Consider the following 21,713-nt stretch of genomic DNA (forward strand, 5'->3'; position numbering starts at 1 on the left):
TAATTCATTTTACCAAGAGTAGAATATATGAGATAGAGAGAGAGAGAGAGAGAGAGAGAGAGAGAGAGAGAGAGAGAGAGAAAGTGAATTAAATCTCATATATAATCGTTATATGGAATCTTCTTGTAAAAATAACGATTCCATTATCCCGCAGCGAGCCGCTGAGAGCCAAAAACGCGGGAAATTCGAGCAGCATTAGAGGGCAAAGGTATACGTATGAATACACAATTGAATGAACTCGGTAGCGCGCTCTTATATATACACGCTCTCTCGCGTCCGGCAAAAGCGAGATAATTGAGTTAGAGCACGAGTCGAAAAACGAAGAGTAGGAGAAAGCAAAGATATAAGGGAGAATTTAATTATACGGCTGGAGAGACAAAAAAATCGTTGGAATTTTGTTTGCTTTGATTGTTTGCGATTGAGCAATTCAAATCAGTCCATAATGTATTTCTTACTTCCCGTTATTTTTTTTACCGTTGTCGCAAACTCGTGATGATTATTTCATCGACTTTCAAAGGGATGAAATGACATTTGAATGTCAGTTGAACGAGGTTTTTGATGAGGATTTTAAAAATTCACTAGGATGTTTTCAAAGAAACTTCTGCGGGAGCACTCGAGGAAAATGGGTCGGAACGCTTGTTTAATTGCATGAACGTGCATGCTGTGTTTACGGCAAGTTTGTAAACGGCACGTGTATAACGTCAAAGTCTTTGACGACGTTTTAATGTCAAAGTCTCAACTAGTTTTTTTATCGTAATAAATATCCTTTTAATTGTTGTCTTTTCATAAAGTGAAACGTGAGCATAGAACGATGCAGTTTTAAAATCGAGCAAAGTCGAAAATTCTCTTTACCTCGTGAAATATTTTCCATCATTTTTCACATTTCAAAGGACGACCAACTCTTTACAGCAGCCCAGTCAAAGGTGAACATATTTCCTCTGCAGAATTTCAAGTACGAAGCTATGGCGTAGTTCAAATATCGTCTTCAAAATCTATCAGGCCCCTACTGAAAACCGCATAAACATTCTCCCCCATACTCTCCGGAACAAGACCACTCAGCCTCATCAGACTTTCCCGCCTCAGCAGTTTTCTTCTCGCTCTATACGCCTTATCCCGCCTGAAGCTCACGGCCTCGGCGTTAAAAGCAGCCATAGAATATTCCAAGTCCGAGTCTCGCTCGATTCTACCCTTCCCCTCGATCTGACGTCACACGGACGCTGAATCTCGCCCCCCCCCCCACTCTCCTGTACTATATGTCTACTCCAAGGAAAACGAGATATATAAGTACAGAGGATTTTTTTTAGCTCGAACTAGTCTTTTGAGGGATTTTGTCTCAGGAAATCTACACAGTTCTTTTGAGGACTTGGCTGGTGACTGAAGTTTTTTCCGTTCCGCTTTGGTCGAAGTCGTTTGAGACTTCCCGTTTGAGGCATAAATTGGATTACTTTTCAGCCGCGCGTCGAATCGATATATACCTGCAGTCATGCGATAGTCCGTGTACGCGACGAAAGTCGTCAACGATGAAGAATTGACAAATTTAATCATCCGGCGTTGCTGAATTTTCTTTAGACTATTCCTCCCGCCTTAAATTAAATCAACGGAAAGCGAGAGAAAGAGAGTTTGTGAACTCGGCAACAGGCTGAGGAGATTCCCGCGCAACAAGTCCTACGTTTAGAAATTTAGAGACAGGCTGTCTTGTAAAAGAAAGACCTTTACGTTCGTAGGCAATTTGACTTAAGTTTGATTTTTATGAATATTATGTCAGCGCATTAGGTTGCAGCTAATCAAACATTTTTTTTCGCGTAACTATGTCAAGATTTTCATAAGTATACTTATTGCGTAATAACCTGACTCGGAAGAAATAGAAATAAAACTTGAATATCTCGAAATCAAAAATAATACATTACGATACGTGTGACTTAAATGGTTCTTTCTTACACGGCGCAGTTAGCACCCGAGCATAACGAGGGCGCTAAGCGCCGTATAAAACTGAACCATTTAAGTCAAGAGTATCATATAAAATTTTATAGCACAGACTGTTAAAGTCCGCAAGTCTCGCCTATTCGTGACTAAAGTAGTCCTTATTTGCACCGTGAGGTTAGCGCACGAGCGTAGCGAGTGTGATAAACACGGTGCAAAAACGGACTACTTTAGTCACAGATAGGCGTGACTTAACAGCGTATTTTAGCCACACTGTGCTATAAAAGTACTCTTAATTCGTTCTCTCTGATGATGTAAGCCGCAATCTTTATTCACACATAATAATAATACGGCGTTTTCAAGCGCGTGTAGTAGTTTGCTGATTATAATGCGCTTTTAATAATTAATTCCCGCAACAGCTTAACGATGCAAACACTTCCAACTCGCGATGTTAATGACGTCGAGGTCAGCGATTATTCCGCTGCGGGATATTATATAATTGCGCGCATTCGGAATAACCTGCAAATTTTTCATTTCCACGTCTAGCTAATTTCTTCGTGGCCGAATTAGATTCCGTTTTAATTCGAGCGCGACCCAATTGTCAAAAGTCAAAGCGTACACAAGTACCCTGGATACCCACATGAGCGACCCCATCAATCGTCGCTCTTCACACACCCAGTAGTATACATGTAGGCTAATTCTTAAGGCGCGACCGCGATGTTTCTTCGTTTGGACCTTGCGCGCGCGCACGCGAAGAAGAAGAAGAGGAAGACTACGAAGAAGAAGAAGAAAGGGTCGAGGGGCTCGTTATTTATCGACGCGGATTTCGCCTTCGGAAGCGGAGCTCTTTGATATATCGGAGGATCGTTTTATCGCTCGCGTCGTTATATAGGAGCACAGGCACACACACACGCGCGCGCTCACAGCCTTTTATCTCTCGGGTTTCATCTTTTTCGAGTTACTGCTTTCGGAGTTATACATTAGCATCGAGACAGAGAGTTTATCTCTCTTCCGAGTGTACTCGTCGGGCTGTGATTGGAACAACGGCTGATGCATAGACGTTGGATTGTTTTTTATCGAGTTCGCTGATGGAGGGTTCTGCAGATAACAAAGAGCTTCTTCTCTCGACTAACTATTTCGCGCACGTATACGAGCACTTGGGCGCAATCGAAGAGCGTATAATGAAATTGTTTTTCCCTTTAAAACGGAGCCTTAAAAAAGGCAGATAAATATACTACCGGGAGAGAGAGAGAGAGAGAGAGAGAGAGAGAGAGAGAGAGAGAGAGAGAGCTATGTCTGTCCCAGCCGGAGACAAAGTCGAATCGGCCCTGTCCGTATACATCGACGTACGCACATCAGATATATATATATACAAGAACTTCCCCGAATATCGTAAAAGCGAAAGCTGCAGTCCATAAAGGCGAAACGCTCCTATATATACACGCAGCAGGACCTAACCTCCTAATTCACACGTCGATACGCGCATCAGCCTCCAAACAATGTGTAGCATAAAAGCGTCAGGGACGTAAACTCAGTGCCACATCTACCTACAGAGAGGCTACAATAGACAACAGCGACGCACGTCTCGATAATATTCTTTATCTCGAACCAGACGCCCGACGCGAAAGCTGTCTATTGTCTCTCTCTCTCTCTCTCTCTCTCTCTCTCTCTCTCTCTCTCTCTCTCTCTCTCTCTCTCTCTCTCTCCAGCTCTCTCCTTCGTTCCGTTCGCGTTATCGACCAATTGTTCTCCCGACCCTATACTCGGTTCCTATACACACACACGTACACGAGCACGCACACCTATATCTATACGGGGGAAAGCGGGGCGTAATAAACACTGCGGCGGGGGCTATAGTGAAGACTTTAATTATTTCGTATAGAGGCAGAGGTTGGCCCGGGAGGGGAATTTATATTCGCGCGTCGGTCCTGGAATCGACGATAAATTTGGAAATAAAATGTTGGATTCGTTCCTTCTTTTATTTCTTTCTACCCTGGCAAAGAATGAGCATAGTAGAGAGCTTGTGGGTGAAACAGTTTTCTTCTCGAACGCTATAGCTGACCTACTTTGCTTATTGAGTAGTCTTCTTTTTCTCCCGCTTCCAAAGTTTGCCTCGATAATGGCCGCGTATACATAGTCCCCGCGCCAAGAGAGGAGCATTAGTTTCACTTTGATGCCCTGCCCAGAGTTGTGGCTGAAACTAAGATTTAACGACTCGGCGAAGTGCGGGATTGAAGAAATAGGCGCACAGTCACACACACACGCGCACACACACACACACACACATACACATCGCACAGACAGACACACACGGCCGAGGAAAAATAAACGCAACCTTAGCTCGCGCATCGCTCATCCGTCTACTCTCAAAACACCTAACATTATTCATAATTCACCTCATCCTATACTCGCGCGCGTAAAAAAGGGAAGCGACGCCAGATGAATGATCGCGGATAATCACACCCGGGCGCTTCCCTTTTTTTCTCGCACTGTCAGATTGCCACACGTACGCTCGGAACTGAGAGAGAGAGAAAATTAAATATCCTTCCCCTCTCGCTCACTGCGTATATAGACCTATATACGCACGCAGCCGTCAATCAGCCGCACATAACGCGCGTTGATTGACAGCTGTAACGTGCCGTGTTGTACGCCTGGCTTATATGAGCTTCCGGCTCGGCTCTCGGATTGCGATATTCTGCGGATGAAGCCGAGCTACTGCTGTGCGCCTGGATTTCGGAAAGGAGCGAGTGTGGCGATGGCATGTCGACGTTATGATACGATGGATGATCGAGGACTCAATTTTGATGGGGGAGAAACCGAGGCGAAGGAGAGGCGAGAGTTGTAGTTAATGTACAAGACGGATCGGACTTAAGGGTTGCTGTTGCCGCTTAGCGAAGAAATGATTGTTTTTTTTTCTTCGAGGGGATGCAGGTGATTATTGGAGATCGATATAGTCGCTGATGATTTTTTCTGTGGAATTGTGACCATTGTTGAGTTGAGCGAAAGCTTTGTACAGAATTTGTACTATTATCGGATGAAGTAGAAACATTCACTTCGCTAAAGTAGAGATCGAGTATCTGCTTTACAAAGGCAAGTATATCTTTCTCGCGCGGACACAATCGGGCCGAATTAATTCGCCGTGAGGAAATTTAGAAATCTAGTTTAAAGCCGAAGCTACACACGTGTAATATAAAATTCTCGGAGTATAAAAACGCGCATATACGAAAAATCTTCATTCGTTCGCCTTTGATGCTCTTATATGCGTGTATCTAAAATACAGTATAATTAGATCACCCACGCCTGTATTCACAGCTTATCACGCACGTGCCCGCGTGTAACGCTTTGAACTAGCTTAATGCGCGCAAAAGAAGAAACGAATTCATCCCTCCCACACAAAGCCATTAAAAAATCCATCCAATGTTTATAAGATCGATCGACGCAATCTCGAAAACTTTCCTTATATATTCCACCTACCGTATAATATATATACATCGAATTTCCCATCTAGATACATCTCCCACAGCGCGCCCAGAGAGATAACTCGAATCATTCCCCTCCGCACGCGTCTCTCGGCAGATATAAAATCGAGCTCGTTAAGACTCTCTCTCTAGCTCTCTCTCTCTCTCTCTCTCTCTCTCTCTCTCTCTCTCTCTCTCTCTCTCTCTGCCACTTCTTTCCCACGCCTGTATATCAACAAGTATATAACTTTCCGAATCCGAGCTCTTCGAACGCAAATATAGATCGTATACTCGTATACACGGAAAAAAAACGGTTGGTAACAGTAACAAAGAGCTTAATTTTGGTTAATCTTACCAAGAACTTGATGAAAAAAGTAGGTATAACTTACCAATTTTTTTTATTATACTTACCAAGTACCTAGTAAGATTAACCAAAAATATAGTTGGTGCGTATTTTGCCAAGCGCTTTGTTACTATTATCAACCATTTTTTCCGTGTACATTCGCTCTCTTTACTCGTATGGGAAACGTTATTCCGCTTAAGCAAATATTCGCTACATACACGCCGGATGTATTCCCGCTGGTTTTTGTAGCGAAAGAGAGCAGAAAAAGAAAGAGAGGGACTGAATTAACTAGTGGACTCGGTGTGTCTATAGCGATACATTATTAAATCGGAATGGCGAGATGCATCATTCAGGAGGGCGACGTGAAAAAAAAACACGCGTTCCGCGCATGCGCTCCAACACTGACCGCTCGCCGTTTTGGAAAATATTACGATTTTCGTTCGCTGGAGCATGGAGTCGTTCCTTTCGAAAAGTTCTCGCTTTAATTCACCTTATGACATATATTCTTTATTAGTGCGCGCGCAGGTAAAACTTTGTTCGCTGAATTGCGAGATACGCCGCGCGCACACGGATAATACCTCAGCTCGTCTCGGGCTCTTGCGACGATAAATTATTTTTAAAACTCGTAAAGTTGGAGAGAATTTCACCGGTCGACGCTCTTAAGAAAAATTACCTATGCAAGCGCCGAGGCCGTAAATAAACTTCGTCCGGGGAAGCTGTCAAAGTATCAAAAAACTACCTTGGAAAATACATCGAGAGTTTTCAGTGCTGCCGCTGTATGGAGCCCTACTTTCGACCCGGTCGATATATGGCCATCCTCGCGCGAGAGAAAAAAGGATTATCGAAAAAAGAGCTGCCGTTGTTGCCTTATGACTTAGGGTTATGCAGGAAGTTTGGTTTATTATAAAACTCGCTCCGTGTCGTGTGCGCGCAGCCCTCAGGCTAAAAAGAGGTCGGCCGAACTTTCGGCTCGCACCTATGCTGCGCGAATTTATTCTGTGCGCGGCTATTATTATTGATGTATAGTTATATAGGCGAGGGAAAAAGGACAGGAGAGAAATTATTCCGTCAACGAGTGTAAGTCTCGGGATTTTCTCGAAGCGAGCCGTCTGACATTTTAAGCAGGAAGCTGCAGCAACCGTAGTTCCTTTGAGAAACTTTGTCTTTCTCGCTGACGTTAGCAAAGCTCGGTGATAAGTAGAAACGTTCCTGCGGGGTCAGACGTGTGCATGTTCCGCCAGGAGTAATTGCGCTGTGTATAACAAAGGTGCCCAATCATTTTTCGCTTTACTTTTTTCAAGGGGGTTTTCGGTGTCCGAGACGAGTCGCATCGGGTTTAATGAGGGAACATTTTTCGAGAGGGAAGTAGGTAGGACGAGGTCTAATTAAGAACTTTGCCAGTCAGCTAAACTGTCTTAGCGGGTAACCTAAACCATCGTTCAAGCGCAAACTTCATACAGTATAAAATCGGAAAGTTAGCTTTTTTACTATAAATGAGTTGAAATGACCATTGAAACGACGCCCGAACAATTCCAGCCCTTAAACGCCCACGCAGAAACATCGTACCTCCGCGCTCACTTAATTACGCCCGCCATGCTCAAATTAACTAACGCCAACATTCTTGGGTTACAGGACAAGATTACAGCAGTAGCAGCAACGCGATCTAGGCCAGTAGCAGTAGCGCAGCAGCTGCAGCAATATAACGGGGGCGTGAGCATCAGCAGCTCGCCCTGGCCGGCAGGGGTATAGACTCTACGGCGGATGGGTGCGCGCACGATGTTCTCCAAGTTCAAGAGCGGCGGCGGGGCCGCCTCGACCCCAGTGGCGCCCAACGCCCTCGAGTCCAACCCCATCTGGAACCACTTCGAAGTGGGCAAACAGTCAGCCACAGCCGGGCCCGAGAACGTCTGGCGCATCCTCGAGGGATACCGCAAGAGCGACGGCAAGGTATAGTTTATATTCTCCGCAAGCGGTTCTTTTATAACGTATCTATCGAAGTTGAAAACACGCCGCCAGCCGCCGCCGGGCTTATTTCGACTTTTTGTCCCGGGCTGTACTCTTGCGTAATTGGCTGGCGCTTTTTGCCTGGTTATCTTATCTCTAACGCGAGCCGGTCTTTTCCAGGATTGGCAGCAGCTACTTTTTTGTTGTCAGAGCGAGAGTTACGGTCGTTAAAAATTTTGACTTCGTGGCGATGTGGCTCAGTTTTTATTTTTGTTCTCCGACGGATATGCTTTGTTTTGCTTATCTCCTTGGCGTGCTCGAATTTGAAAAGTTTTTTGCGAGAGTCGTTTGTAGGAGTAAGCTGAGCTTGAATGATTTGTGAGGTTTCGTATAACGAAGATGAGAGATTGTTTTATTTACTCACGATGTGTCATCAGCATGGCTCTGCATCATTGTAAACAAGTTGTACGAATGAAACTAATTTATTTGTTTTTGTACTAACAAATTTGTACGTAAGATTCAAATGCGAATCATGCTAACAGATCCTAATAGACACACTGCTGAAATCATTAGTCTTGGAAGTCGTATGCAAATGGCTCGAACAGGATAATTGCATCCGCCTCAAAGGATTAAATATGACGTTAAAATTATAGTATAATACGTGTTAGACGTTAGATTCAACATGCTGCGCTAAATTGCGTCTGTCGGTCACGGAAATGCTTGCCCTTATTCGATTTTCGAGCCTGATTCAACCCGGAGTCTTCGTAATTGAAAAACTTTGTTAATACGAAGTGTCACTTATTGACATCGACGAAATTGACGGTTACACCAGTACAGTACAATTATAGATATATCTATATGAGAGCATGTAACTTATCCTTCGAAATTCCATTAAGATTGTCGTACAACTAGCCGCGCATTTCAACACAAACGTCGAAACACCCGCAGCACTATCCCGACAATTTTTCCGGTAAATAATTTTCCCGCGCTGAATTCCACCCTATCAGAATCAGTTATTTAGTCGAGCTGCCGCCGATGAAAAAAGCTTCCCCAAAATCAAGTCTAAAAATAACCAAGCTCCCCCCCCCCCCACACACACACACACACACAAAGTAGTTCCCACATTCCGCGTACGCGTCCAATGAAAAATTCACCGGCGCACACGCGGACAAATCATTTCTAGACCTCTATATGCTATACATAAATACACGCGCAGCACTTATACTCGTGCTCTCCCTTTTATAGCTGTGACGGCGTCGCTTGCCACTATCAGCCTCGCAATCAATCAAAACGAGCCATTATTCTTTTCCTCCGCGTCGTTTCTCTCTTTCCATTTCTCTTCGCTCCCCAGCCGCGACTCCAGATGCGCCGTTCTTCACCGCGCCTCGATTATTCCTGCGTCGTCGTCGTGACCTGCCGCCGCCACCAGTCACGTATATTTCAGAGCCGCACGGAGCTCGGAATTAAGCTCAGAAGATTTAGAAGCCGAGCAGCAGCAGCAGTCGTTCCTCCTTCGTCTCCTCTAATTTGCTTGAATAATTCGCGTTCTCCCCCTTCGCGTTATATACACAGCGCGAGAGCGCAACCAGAGCAGGGGCGGTTGAAATGGAAAATTCAGGTTCACGCGAGTAGAGTTTTTGGTCGAGGGTTTACACGTTACGTACTCTCCATACCGATGTCGGCTACTGTTATGTACCCACACACACACACATACACACACAGAACGAAGGGAAGGATTATATCGAGCGGTGAGGTTTTTAAAGCCTCGCTGTATAGGGGGAGAGCAGACGAGATGGGAGATATAAAGTTAACGAGCGTTAAATTATTTTATTTGCAAACGCGCTGCAGGGATGGAGTTTCGCGGAGGCGAAGCTCGCGAAAACGTCGCGTGTACGAATATTTTCGATATCGGATTTGAATTTCGTCGGAGCAATAACGCGCTCGTTGTGAATTGTTTCCTTGTAGAGTAAAAGTAAAAGTTTGAGAGCAAAACATAGAAATATGTTTTTCGCCTCTTGTTTATTAACCGTGGCGTCTTTTCCGTATGCGCGAACACGCCGCACTAATTCAACTGCGCCCGGCCACGCGCAACGAATCATAAAACGTTCCAAACAAAACGCAATCTCGTCAGCTTCGCGCGCGTCGACAAAAAAAACAGCAGCGCAGCACTTATAGCGCTTTTGCTAAAGGCCAAAGTTAACCGTTCGCCCGCGCGCGTCTCACGAATAAGTTGGCGTAAACCTCGTCTGATGTCTCGGGCAACTTTTTTTTTTTCATGCAAATTTTTACGCGCCCTCGCATTAGCCGGGATAATTGAGTGGGTTATAAATTTCTTCGCCGCTCCTTTTAGGCCCTAATTAAAAGACTTATCGCCCACATCTTTCTTTTCCATTTTCTGTGCAGTCTTTTTTCTTATTAATAGCCTTGATGAATAAAGTCTCGCCGTGAGGCAGCCTGCTCTGTACTGCGTGGAGAGCTTTGCGAGATTTTGCATTCATAAGTACAAAAATAACTTGGCGGCGGATTATTATTCAATGTAGTCCCGGAGCTATTACCGTGGCATAAATTGTTCTGCGCTTTTTTCGTCACTATTATATGCGTATAATAAAATGTTGTAGTAAAACAGCGAGAGGAATGCGTGCCGTTATCCCGCAAAAGCACGAAGATTTCATAAAAACGTAAATTAAACGTCTGGTATGATTCACTTCACCTTCACCTAGTTCTTTCGCCGTCTTGAGCGTGGCAGCGCCGGGGCAGGTACGGAGTCCGCTTATCTTTTCGTTTGCGCAATTAATCAATATCGCTCGCTGCGGAATGCGCCCCTCGATCTTTTCCGCGTTATTTTCTTTCTCCTTTTTTTCCCTCGAGTGTCTCCCCTGATGTACACACAGACACAGAGTTCCCCATTGTTACACGCTCGACCGGCGATATTTCGATTGTCCCCGATTATCGACGTTGGTATATATTATAAAGAATGTTCCCTCATCCTAGGCTTCGATCTTTTCTATATTATTGCTGCGCTTGCGACGTGCGGTTGGCTTTTTTGCACGACTTTATAGCTTCTTGCGCGCGTTTTAATTAAAGTGTATTACGGCTGGGATATTAGTTGTGCATCTGTATGTGTGTGTGTAGCCTCGTTTTTTAGTTTTAAAAAGTGCACTAGCTATTTTTATTTTCGCTGCGCGGGAGCTGTAATTTTAATTGAATTTTTCTTTATTTAAGAAGAGTTGAAGGATATTGCTCTTTGATGTAATAACAGCGAAGTAGGTCAGGAATTCGTGTATTCATCAATATTGCTTAATTTATATCTCAAAGCCAACTCTCGTAGAAAAATACTAACGAGACAGCGCCGTGGTTAATGATAGTATCATACTAATGGGAAATCACCAAAAATTGATTTATCTTCGAGGCATCATTAGTCGCTGATGCAATTTGCCATACGGACAGGTCGATCGAACTATGCTGTTTTTACGTACATTTGTGAAAAATAATAACTGTTTCTGTTCTAGGAGGTGTCAATATTTTTATTCGAGAAGCGTTCGGTGGAGAAGATCACAAAGCCTAAGAGAAAAGAAACCGTAACGGAGACGCTGCGTGTCGGGGTTCGTCACTTGGAGCGTTTTCGGCATCCGAAAATCTTACAGGTATTTCGATGATGTTGTTGTCTCTTCAAACGATGTTTTGCATCCGAAGGAAATACGTGTGTGGTAAAGCTATTTTCCTGCCTAGTGCTATATCAAAACAAAAACTTTATCGAGAAGCAAACTCTGTACTGAGACATTTAGATAATCTCGAGAAAATCTTTCCTATTTGGCAGCAAGTTGAAGAAGGCGCTGAATGAGTAAACCGAGAAGTTATATCAAACTTATGTAATCGTATTTATCGCATCGTAATAGACGTAACAATGCTATTTTTTCTGTTCTCGCGTTGATTAACAAAATCATGTCATAACATAAAGTGTTGCGACGTAAGCGCCAATCGAATTTTTGTACTGAGCAGCAGTTTTGATCGTAATTATAAATACTATTTGATGGAATGTCCGATCGATTTTAAAACCTATTCATCGCGACGTTCAATGTAGGTCAATCCTATATCAATAATTATCGTCGACTGCGAATTGCAAAGCTGCATAATACAAAAATCAATGTGAATTAAAAAAAATCACGATTTGATTGTCCAGAGATTTACAGATGCGAATCGCGTTTGCAATTTGCTCAGATAAGTGCACGTATTTCAGGACTTACCCAATAATATCACAAAATGCTATTACGACACTGAATAAGTCAATCAAACGAGTCTTTGCCGCTTTCTCTCGATAATGAGAACACTCTATACAGCCTACTCATACAAATTTGTTGAAAACTAATAACTGCTCGTCGACGTTCGTCAATTCCTCGATAATTTATTCAACTACTGTACAACTCAGATTTTCCAGTGCATATCGCCATCTCAGTTTATCAACAACTTAAACTCCTTAAACATGTGAAACTTCACAGGGCTATTCTTGCACGGCGTGCGCCGGAAATTCCTCTACACTTGCGCGTCTATAAACTTTCTACTTACGAATTCGGTTGAATTTCTTAGTTACCAATTTATAGTTTATCGAACTGCACTGCTTGCCTCTCGGCTCACGTCTATTTCAAACTCGCGCGAAACCTCAACCCCATTTCAATTGTAGTTGTGGAAGCAGTAATTCGTTTCTGTAGAACGTCGAACGCCTTAGAAGGATAATTTACTTTACAACAGGCGGAGAGAGTGAGTAAGTGAGATAAAGCTAGAGAGGGAAGGAGGTGCATAGCGGTGAACGTAAGTCTGAGAGTGAAATTCTATGTAGCGAGAAACATTTTCTTATTTCCTCGGCGGGTTCTTAAAAGTTTGTCGCTGATTTTTACGCTCATTCGGACCAAGTTTTCCCTTCAATGCGTTACGTTTTGTCCCCCTTTTTTCTCTCGCTCTCCATTCAGTACTTGTTAAAATGCTTGTTTCGACTGTATACTCCATTCTGTCAAGTCAAAACTATAGTAAACTAACAATAACGTTTCTCTTCGCTCGATAAACTCATCGTCGCAGGTGATTCACGCAGTAGAGGAATGCCCGGAGACCCTAGCCTTCGCCTCGGAGCCAGTTTTGGCAAGTCTGGCGAACGTCTTGGCAGCCGACGAGCAAAAGCAGGCCGCTGCGATGGCAGCCCAGGCAGCGGCGGCCTCGTCGACCATGAACCATCATCACGGCCACCATCAGCACACAGCCAACCAGCAAAACGCCTCGGGCAGACCCACGTTCGCCAAGGAGTACGACATGCTCGACATCGAGATCAAGTACGGGCTGCTCCAGTGCACTGAGGCCCTCTCCTTTTTACACTACAGCTGCCAGGTCATGCACAGGAACGTCTGCCCCAGCAGCATCATGATCACCAAGAAGGGCACGTGGAAGCTCTTCGGATTTGAGTTCATAGGTGAGTATGGAACTTGATGGTTTTACTTTTATGGTTGTCATTTTTTTTCTAAATCACAAGCGATTAAATTAATTGGAATAATTAGATCTCGGCCAACATCATAGGTTCATTATTCGACCAATATCGTATAGAATGTTGAACAGAAACTGGGTCATAATTCAAATCAATTAATTATGATGCAGTTATGTAAAAACAACAAGACCGTTGCATAACGCGTAATACGCTTCGTTATTTCTCAGGCTCGTGTGAACATTTTCACTCGTATACGTGTACTTTATTGATTCGACCATTGTACCCTTAATCGATCATTATTTTATAAAACAAAACGAACGTTTTCAAAAGAACAGCACGACCTACTTGTCACTGTATTTTAGAAAGGGTAAACGAGAGAGACGCGATGGACCCAGTCCCTCTCCCTCAGTGGACCAATCGAGTACCTAAAATGACTCAGCCGAATCTCGACTATATGGGTAAGCCAAATACACTTATCATTGTTCCGGAAGAGTAACAGGCTTGTAAATAATAAATTTCACGCGACAATGAAAATTCCATTCGCCTAGCTCCCGAAGTGCAGCAGAAGAAGATCGGCAGCATCCTCAGCGACATGTACAGCCTTGGAATGGTTATTTGTTCAGTCTTCAATCACGGCCGGCCTCTCATCCAAGCGAATCACAATGTCAACGATTACCTCAAACAGCTTGAAACGGTGAGCCGCATGATGTGCGAAGTATTCATTTGAGCCACTTTTGTCCATCGCTCTTTCGAGGAAATAGAGGCAAAAAGTGACTCTCGAAATACTCTGTGGAAATGAAAGTCGACATGCGAGAGCGATAAAGGATTTCAAAAAGTTACGCCACCTTTGAGAATTTAGTCTACCGCGCGCGGCTGAGAGAAACTTGCTCGAGGGCTTCAAACTTTATAGGGTGCGAGTCGATCGTTGCGCCTGTTTGCCAGACGCCTTAGTTCTACTTGAATAGTTACAGAGGCACTTGCTGCGACGTTTATACTTACAGTTCATGCGGGCCTTTGTCAGTCCTTAAAAAGCCATTCTAGCGTGAATATCTCGGAGATAGTAGAGGCAGAGCTACAGTCGAAAAGCTTCGGAAATTCTCCAACTTTTCGGTTTTAGTATGCGCGTTGAATAATGCTCGTGCAAAGAGTCTCTCTCCGCGTAATTACAGAGCTGCGCGTGGATTTTAATGTACACGTGGATAAGTAACTCTCAGAATAATTTTAGTGCGAAATTTTTTACCTCGGTTTGATCCGTTCCAGTGTAATTCGTCTCGTTTCATAATAAATTTTTACGAATAAAAAGTTAGATTCTCGCTTACCAAAAAAGTGCGCAATTAAAGCGCGCAATTCACCTGAAAATAAACTCCATACCTCCATCCCTCGTATAATCCTCCTGTAATAATCACGCAAGCCCTTCACGTGCGTAGCTAGAGGATCAAGTTCACAAACTGCTGCCGCGAGTACCGGTGCCGCTACAGGAGGCCGTGTCGAGGTTGCTGCACAAGGAGCCGAGGCAGAGACCAACCGCCCAGCTCCTCTCTCTGATCAAGTACTTCAGGTACGTGCTGCATAAACTTTGTACCCTACTGTGCCATACAACATCGTCTCCCAGCGAGCGAGAGAGAAAGACTCGAGTTACACGCTGCTGGTTTATCCGTGTGTATATACATTTATACGCGTGAAGCGGGTCATTCTTACACTCGAGCGGGCGAACACCCGGGGTGTTGGACTGGACTCCTCATTTGACTCGCTAATGCATAGCCGACTGAGACGGGCTTTAAATTGTAGATTTCGCCTCGGTTGAGGTGGCTGTGGTGGATTTTTTCGGGCGTTGCGTGTACAGCTTGGTACAGTATTCGTGGAGCACGAGTGGATTTACCTTTTTCACCGACGATTACATTTTTTTCAAAAAGAAAACGAATCTCTCTGCGTAAGTCGAATGTTTATTCTCAAAGAAACCTAATATAGCGGGAAAATAATATCAACAAGCCCGTATGCGGAGGCGAGTGAAAAAGTCCCGGGGCTGTAAAATAAAAGAGCTTTACCACGTACAAGATTCACTTACACCGGCCGAACGCCCTTCGAATTTACGGTCCGTTCGAACGGCCCTAATAAAAAAACAATTTTTCCCCGCGTACACATCTCGACGCGTAAAAAGCATCTCTCGGCAGTTCTGCCAATAACTTGTAAAATTTTTAAAACCGCTAAAAAGGCACTTTTGAAAATCCCAAAGACGCGAGGTCTTCGTCGTATAAAGTAGCCGAGAGCGCTGTATACGAGTGTTATACCGATTTATCGTCGTCATGATCGGTATGGCTTATTTATCGCGCAAAACATGTGGCGTCAGAGGCAAAGTATGAGGATGAACTTTGCTACGATGGTCTCGTTAAAACGGGGATTGATACGTACTGGAAATATATATTTAATGATGTCGCGGCTACTCGTCTGATGCGATGCGGATGCGTTTAACAATGACTTTTAAGAGTCGTAAGGATTGGTTGCTGTTAGTTATCCCGAGCGAGATGCATGAATGAAACTTCACAAACTGGTTTATTTTGCAGCGATCCATCGGTACATGCTCTGCAGTTTCTGGACGTCATTAACATGAAAGATCCAGCACAAAAGGCGCACTTTTACAAAAACACGCTCAAAGAAGTACTGCCCTACATCCCACGAGTAAGAATAAAACTAATTAATTTTCCCTCCTTTTTTAACACCATGAAAGCGAGCGTTGTGTTCGCAATTATAAAATAAACCCTTTAGAAGTAGCAGGCAGCAACTTTGATACAACGGAAAGTTTTTAAATATATATTTGATCATAAAGAGCTTGCATACGTAGGAGTTCGCGTTAATTAATAATCGTTTCTTTGATTGTTGAGATGAACGATTAAATACCAGCCGATTGTAATATAAATAACGAATTTCGAATTTCTCAAGGAATTTCTGAGTAAGAATTTCAAACCCTTTGATGTCCGACAAATTACTTTCGTACATCATAAAAAACAGTTACGTGAATACAGAAATCAATTCAAAATAAAATTTTTACTTTTCAGAAACTCTGGTACCAGCACATCTGGCCATACTTGCAACACGAGGCTCGCTCCCAAGAGGTGTTTGCAGCGGTGCTGCAGCCGATGCTTCACATAATTCAGCACAGTACAATCGAGGAGTACGAGAACATAATCCTTCCGAACTTTAGGCCGTTGTTCTCGGCGCCGAGGTCAATCCAAGGCTCAGTTGTGCTGCTCGAGAATCTCCACATTATCCTGGAGAAGACGCCGCTCGAAGACGTGCAGAGGGAAGTGCTGCCCATGCTGTACAACTCTTTCGAGAGCAACACCATTCAGATTCAGGTGAGATATATTTTAGAAAAATTTCAATTTAGTTCTATAATCTCTTCTTTAATGCGTCAGAAGCTTGAAGTGGTTGAGCGTCTTACGGTACCGCGATATTACCTACTACTTCCGCTGCTGACCTCTTATAAGAGATTACTTCTTCGACAAAGCTTTTGACTCGATTTTCCATTTTTTAATAAAAGTGTATAATTTTTCGAGCTATTACTGTTATATGAATAAATTATCTTTTATTTATACTGCGTATACTGATGAAAACGCAAATATTGATATCCTCCAGACGGCTGCATTTGTGGCGGTAGCGAACGTAACGGATTACTTGGATGACATGGCGATACGCAGGACGGTTCTTCCAAAGCTGAAGCTCGCCTTTGAGAAGAGCACGACGGATCAGCGCATTCTCATGAATGCGCTCTCCTGTATTCTTGACAGACTGGAAAAGCAGCAGATCATCGATGAGGTGTTGCCGCTGCTCTACGAGGTAAAGCTGCAGGAGCCCGAAATTATCGTCAGGGTTGTGAGTAAGTGGCTCTTCCCTTAATTAATTTACGTGTAAGAACGTTCGTTTAAAGAAAGAAACTCTACAGAAAGTAAAACGCGTCCTCGATACAATGTGAAATTGCTTGGCTTTGCAGGCATATATAGGTTAATGCTGAGTGACAAGAAATATGGATTGTCGGTCAACATAATGGCGACGCGCGTAATGCCGTCGCTTCTTCCGCAGACTGTTAATCCCGGCTTGACTCTCGAGCACTTTACAAATCTGCTGGAGGTTCTGCAAGAAATGCTGAACCACATAGAAAGGTAAGCGAGCTTGATAAATTTCTCGCTCGGTAAATTTAAACTCACTGTAATTTGGTGAATTGGTGCGCATTTTAAAAATTACAGAAACCAGAGGAACAAGCTAAAACTCGACAATCTCTCGCTGCCGAGCCCCGAAAGACACCGTCCGTTACGTCATCAATACAGCACCGACAACATGCACGTACCGCCCTTCAATATTCCGAACCTGCGTATCGATCAAAGAAAGACGTCTTCCGCCGAGGATATGGCCCGGAAAAATTCAATTGGTGCGTTTTAATTTCAAGCAATATTTCTGCTAATTATTTTGCGGAAACAACCTTTTAATAACAAAAAAATTCAAGCAAGTTGTATTATGTAATCGTTCTTTTGTTGCTCAAGGTTCCATGTCCATGACGGCCTCTGCGGAGAACATGACGTCAAGGAAAAATTCCATGGCTTGTGAGCTTCATTTTTTAAAAGTTCTTTGAAAGTTATTTATGAATAACGCTTTGTTAACAAAGTCCTTTTATTTCTCCACCTTGAAACCCTTTTGCAAAATAAAGCAAATCGCCCATCCTCAAAAGATCCACGATAACATCACCTCCCACTTTCGATCATCACTATCGCGTGCTTATCGTTAACGCCGTGTAACTAATCCCGAATATTCTCTCTCGTTGCAGGCATGCTGGGCACTTGGTGGTTCGGCTCGACGTCGTCGGCGAATGCCGACAACAACTTCCTGCGCGTGGCCAACACGTTCACGAACCGTCGGCTCTCCGACAACACCCTAATGACGCCAAAGATTAGAATCGCCCCGTCGTGTGCGAGCTCGCCTGGTGGCACGCCCGGGAGCGGTTTGCCCATACGTAGGCACTCGAGTACCGGACCCCAGGAGCGACGTGGATCCAATATCAATCTCTCACCTCCCACGGTACGATAGCATTGTTTTTATCTTGAGACGCGTTAGGGCGGTCGATTGATGATTGCCGATGCTGCTTCCCGTGAAAAATATAGTAGAACAGAAGTAAAACAGAATGTTGGCAGTATGGCTGATTGACCGATTGGTTAAATCATTTTCGCCATCGCTTGTAATGAACAAAAATTATTGAAGTATCATTTTTCAAGCATCAAGTCGTAAGCTGTAATGTTGGGATGAAGGGAGTAGGAAAAGTATGGTGATTTCTGTTCTAACAGGGTGGCGGTATGCCGATAACGAGCAGCAGCGTCCCGTACCTTCTGTCCTCGAGCATGACCAGCATACGCGGTTCGCGCAGGCCCTCGGTCTCCTCGACCTCGTCCCAGCAGGGCGCCGGACTACTCCAGCAATTTGGCTCCGGCATGGTAAGACAACTACCCCCCATCTGCCTCAACCTGAATGGACCACCACCACCAACACTCTCTCCATCACTCCTGCAGCCATCGGGACAACCTTCCCACTGACCCATGGTTACAGTGTAAGGATCTCAATGTTCCTCTGCCAAACGAACGCAAGATTACCAAAGTTTCAATTCAAACATATCATTCACGTATAGATTTTATACACGTTTGTATTGTCGAGAGTCATGCGCTGCCTCGTTCTCTAGTCCCAAGCGCCAGAGATGATTTACTCACATGATACCCCAGGGCTTTCTCGTGAGGGCTGTCAGCCGTTCTGTAGGATTTGTTGATTATTCATTTAGCTGCAGTAATCGTTGCGAGTTCATTGCATGAGGCAGCTTTGTTCTGGTAATATTAAGTCGATATAAGAAGCATAAATAACACGAATAAAAACCAGCGCTATAAAAAACTCGTTGATAAAGAGTTTCGCTGCAATTGTGCTGCACGATTAATCCTGAAAAGGATCTACGTGTCCAGCATTATCGCAAAAATGTTGGTCATGTATGATTGTAAACACATTGCATGACCTACAATTGCATAGTTTGTTACGCATTAATGGAAAACCATAAGAGTTAATAGTCACGCAAGTATACGATATCCATACTGTTCTTACCCTTGGAAATGTGGATCAGTTGTAGAATCATGTCATTTTCGAACGTTTGGCCGATACATCACGAGAAAAACCTGGGCTACTCGCTGTTACTCCCGCTTGGATTATCGAGTGAGGCTGCATAAATTCGCAGTTTTTGTGCCGTGGAGTTAACAAAAGAAGTATGCGACCAAATTTTCAGTGCAAAATTACGAGATACCGGAGTCGTATTCAATATTTGATTCAATTTAATGGATACGAAGATATATATACCTTTAATACGTTACAATGAAATCAGATGATTATTCTAAACGTGAGCCAAAGCTGCAGTGTATTTTGTTTTCAAACAAAATTATGAATGAAAACACGCGCTCGAATTTTTCGGAACTAATTATTTGCCTTTGTTTACTAAAATTGATTAAGCGAGCAAACCCCCTATTAATGGGAGGATTGGGTTGACCTCTATCGCACCAGGAACAATTGAAAATTTGCGCAATACCTTCTTTTCCAGGGCATTGTTATCAGTAAAGAATACACGAATCAGTTGAATTTTCGGTACAGACTTTTCGCTAGTTATTTGCAAAGATATATTGTTCTAATGCCTCTTGTGCTCTGTTTTGTTCTGTCCTGAGTTCGATGAGTTAAATTTTTGTGGTTTGTGAACATATCGTGTTTGAATATTATTTGCGTAAGATTTTTCCCAGCTGTTGAGTTTATCATTTGAGATTTTTTTACAAAATGCAGCTTGAAATTTTTTAAGTATAAGTTGTTCATTACCGCTTAATTATTGATACTCAATTAAAGCATTTTTGATATAGTACAATTTCATGAATTATGTGTTAAAAGTTTTACAATTCATTCATATTTTTGAGTCAGTGTTTGTTTTTTATTTTCTGTCGAAAAAGTGTCGACACGCGTATGTACTTTTATTTACTTCGTTTTTTACTTTACGAATTTTACAATAAGAGATATGAAAGTGCAAAACGTTGAATACAAACGAATAGACAACAGAAACCAATAAAGCGGTCGCCGCATTTTTCCACTATTAAAGAAAGAGGAGAAAAAAGAAAATGTCCACTACCCCATTAAAAGTAGAAAAAAGAGCGTATAGAGCTCTAGTCGTAAAACTACTCATTAAAATCTGAGTGAACTTTTTTCTCCCTCCCCTATTATTATTATTTTTCTCCGCTGTACATACTCGTGGCGAAGAAAAAAACAGTAGAACTGACTCCCGAGAAACACGCTTGCAAAAAGTAAATGAACTAAAGCAAAACCATTATACAGATGCTTTTTTTGAAACTCCTCAGCGGAACAAAACACCGTTGATTTGTATAGATATATATATCAAGTTTAGTAACACGTACACCTTGCGTTATGCTCTCCTCGTTTACGCTCTCCTTGCACACTGTATATATACCTATATTTAAGTCGCGAGCTCCTCTGCCTCTTTGTCTCTCTGCCTAATATAAAATTTGCTCTATCTATACTCTCTGCCTATCTATCCTTGTGTCTCTCTCTTTATATATATATATATATATATATATATATATATATTCTATATCTGTCTCTGTATACATATGATACATGTATATATTTCCCTCGTTATTGCACGTGGTTGGAACGTTGCATTTTTCGAAGTGCATTGTCGCCCGCTGATCTCTGCCTTGATTATGACATACAAGCTCTGCTCTTCGACGTCAAAGGGTGTATATACCGCTAAAAGAATAATTATATATAACCTGCACGTGTGTGTGCGCGCTTCGCAATTTTAAATATCAAATGAACTCTTTGTTCTCGCTCGCTTCCTTTTTGAGAGGTGCCTATACGTTCTTTTGTCGTTTTTTTCTTTGTTTCTTTCCCATCGTTCACAGTCTTTCTTTTTCACCCGCGGTATGTATTTAAAAAAAAAATGTATAAATATGCTAAACGGCGAACCGAACTCGTCGCATAAATCAAGAGCGTTATATCCAAACGAAGTGAGCGCAAGTTGCGCGCGCACGGATGATAATTTTATGCATAAATATCAAACTTCCCTTCGAACTTCGTCAATATAGTTACACATATTTATCGAGACGGACGAGCCAAGTTAAAGTTCGCGAGTCGTCTGAACGTTTCCGCGTATACCGAACGGGTATATTTTTATCGAGAAAAATTGAATCACCTCGCGGCCTTGTTTAACATAAAAAAAGTGAAGAGCGGAAAATAAACGCGCGCCGTTCCGGCTGTTTCATTCAATTTAGCAGGAAAAAGTTGTAAAGTTAATTTCGCGAGCGCGTGTTCCCTCTCTCTGCGCTCTTTTTCGCATAAAATCTTATTAGTTGCAGAGAATTTCCGAATAAGCGAAATGAAAATTCATAGAGTCTTTGAGCAGCACAACGGCTGCGTTGCGTGAGGCAGGACGGTGTAATGAATTTTTGAATCTAGGTGCGTTCTTATGCAAGAGCTCATAAACGCTGTTAGCTACAATTCATTCGTTAAT

At 43.1% G+C, this 21,713-nt stretch overlaps 1 protein-coding gene across 4 annotated transcripts in view; it reads left to right on the forward strand.

Moving 5' to 3' along the window:
* Window positions 1–21,713, forward strand: part of LOC100114687 (SCY1-like protein 2) — a 49,974-nt gene that overhangs the window by 21,645 nt on the left and 6,616 nt on the right. The window contains exons 2-15 of one of the 4 annotated variants that reach the window (XM_031923310.2): window positions 7,354–7,668; window positions 11,175–11,309; window positions 12,736–13,120; window positions 13,495–13,590; window positions 13,681–13,826; window positions 14,560–14,690; window positions 15,694–15,808; window positions 16,186–16,485; window positions 16,766–17,006; window positions 17,121–17,289; window positions 17,374–17,555; window positions 17,668–17,727; window positions 17,949–18,199; window positions 18,463–18,708. In XM_031923310.2, coding sequence (XP_031779170.1) covers window positions 7,483–7,668; window positions 11,175–11,309; window positions 12,736–13,120; window positions 13,495–13,590; window positions 13,681–13,826; window positions 14,560–14,690; window positions 15,694–15,808; window positions 16,186–16,485; window positions 16,766–17,006; window positions 17,121–17,289; window positions 17,374–17,555; window positions 17,668–17,727; window positions 17,949–18,199; window positions 18,463–18,708 — 2,643 coding nt within the window. In that variant the 5' untranslated portion in view covers window positions 7,354–7,482. Of the gene's footprint in view, window positions 1–7,353; window positions 7,669–11,174; window positions 11,310–12,735; window positions 13,121–13,494; window positions 13,591–13,680; window positions 13,827–14,559; window positions 14,691–15,693; window positions 15,809–16,185; window positions 16,486–16,765; window positions 17,007–17,120; window positions 17,290–17,373; window positions 17,556–17,667; window positions 17,728–17,948; window positions 18,200–18,462; window positions 18,723–21,713 lie in introns of those variants that run through there. The other 3 variants (XM_032602290.1, XM_032602291.1, XM_016986411.1) reach the window with 3 other exon arrangements.

This window comes from Nasonia vitripennis, chromosome 1, assembly GCF_009193385.2.
Source record: "Nasonia vitripennis strain AsymCx chromosome 1, Nvit_psr_1.1, whole genome shotgun sequence".
In the NCBI taxonomy this organism is placed as follows: Eukaryota; Metazoa; Arthropoda; class Insecta; order Hymenoptera; family Pteromalidae; genus Nasonia; species Nasonia vitripennis.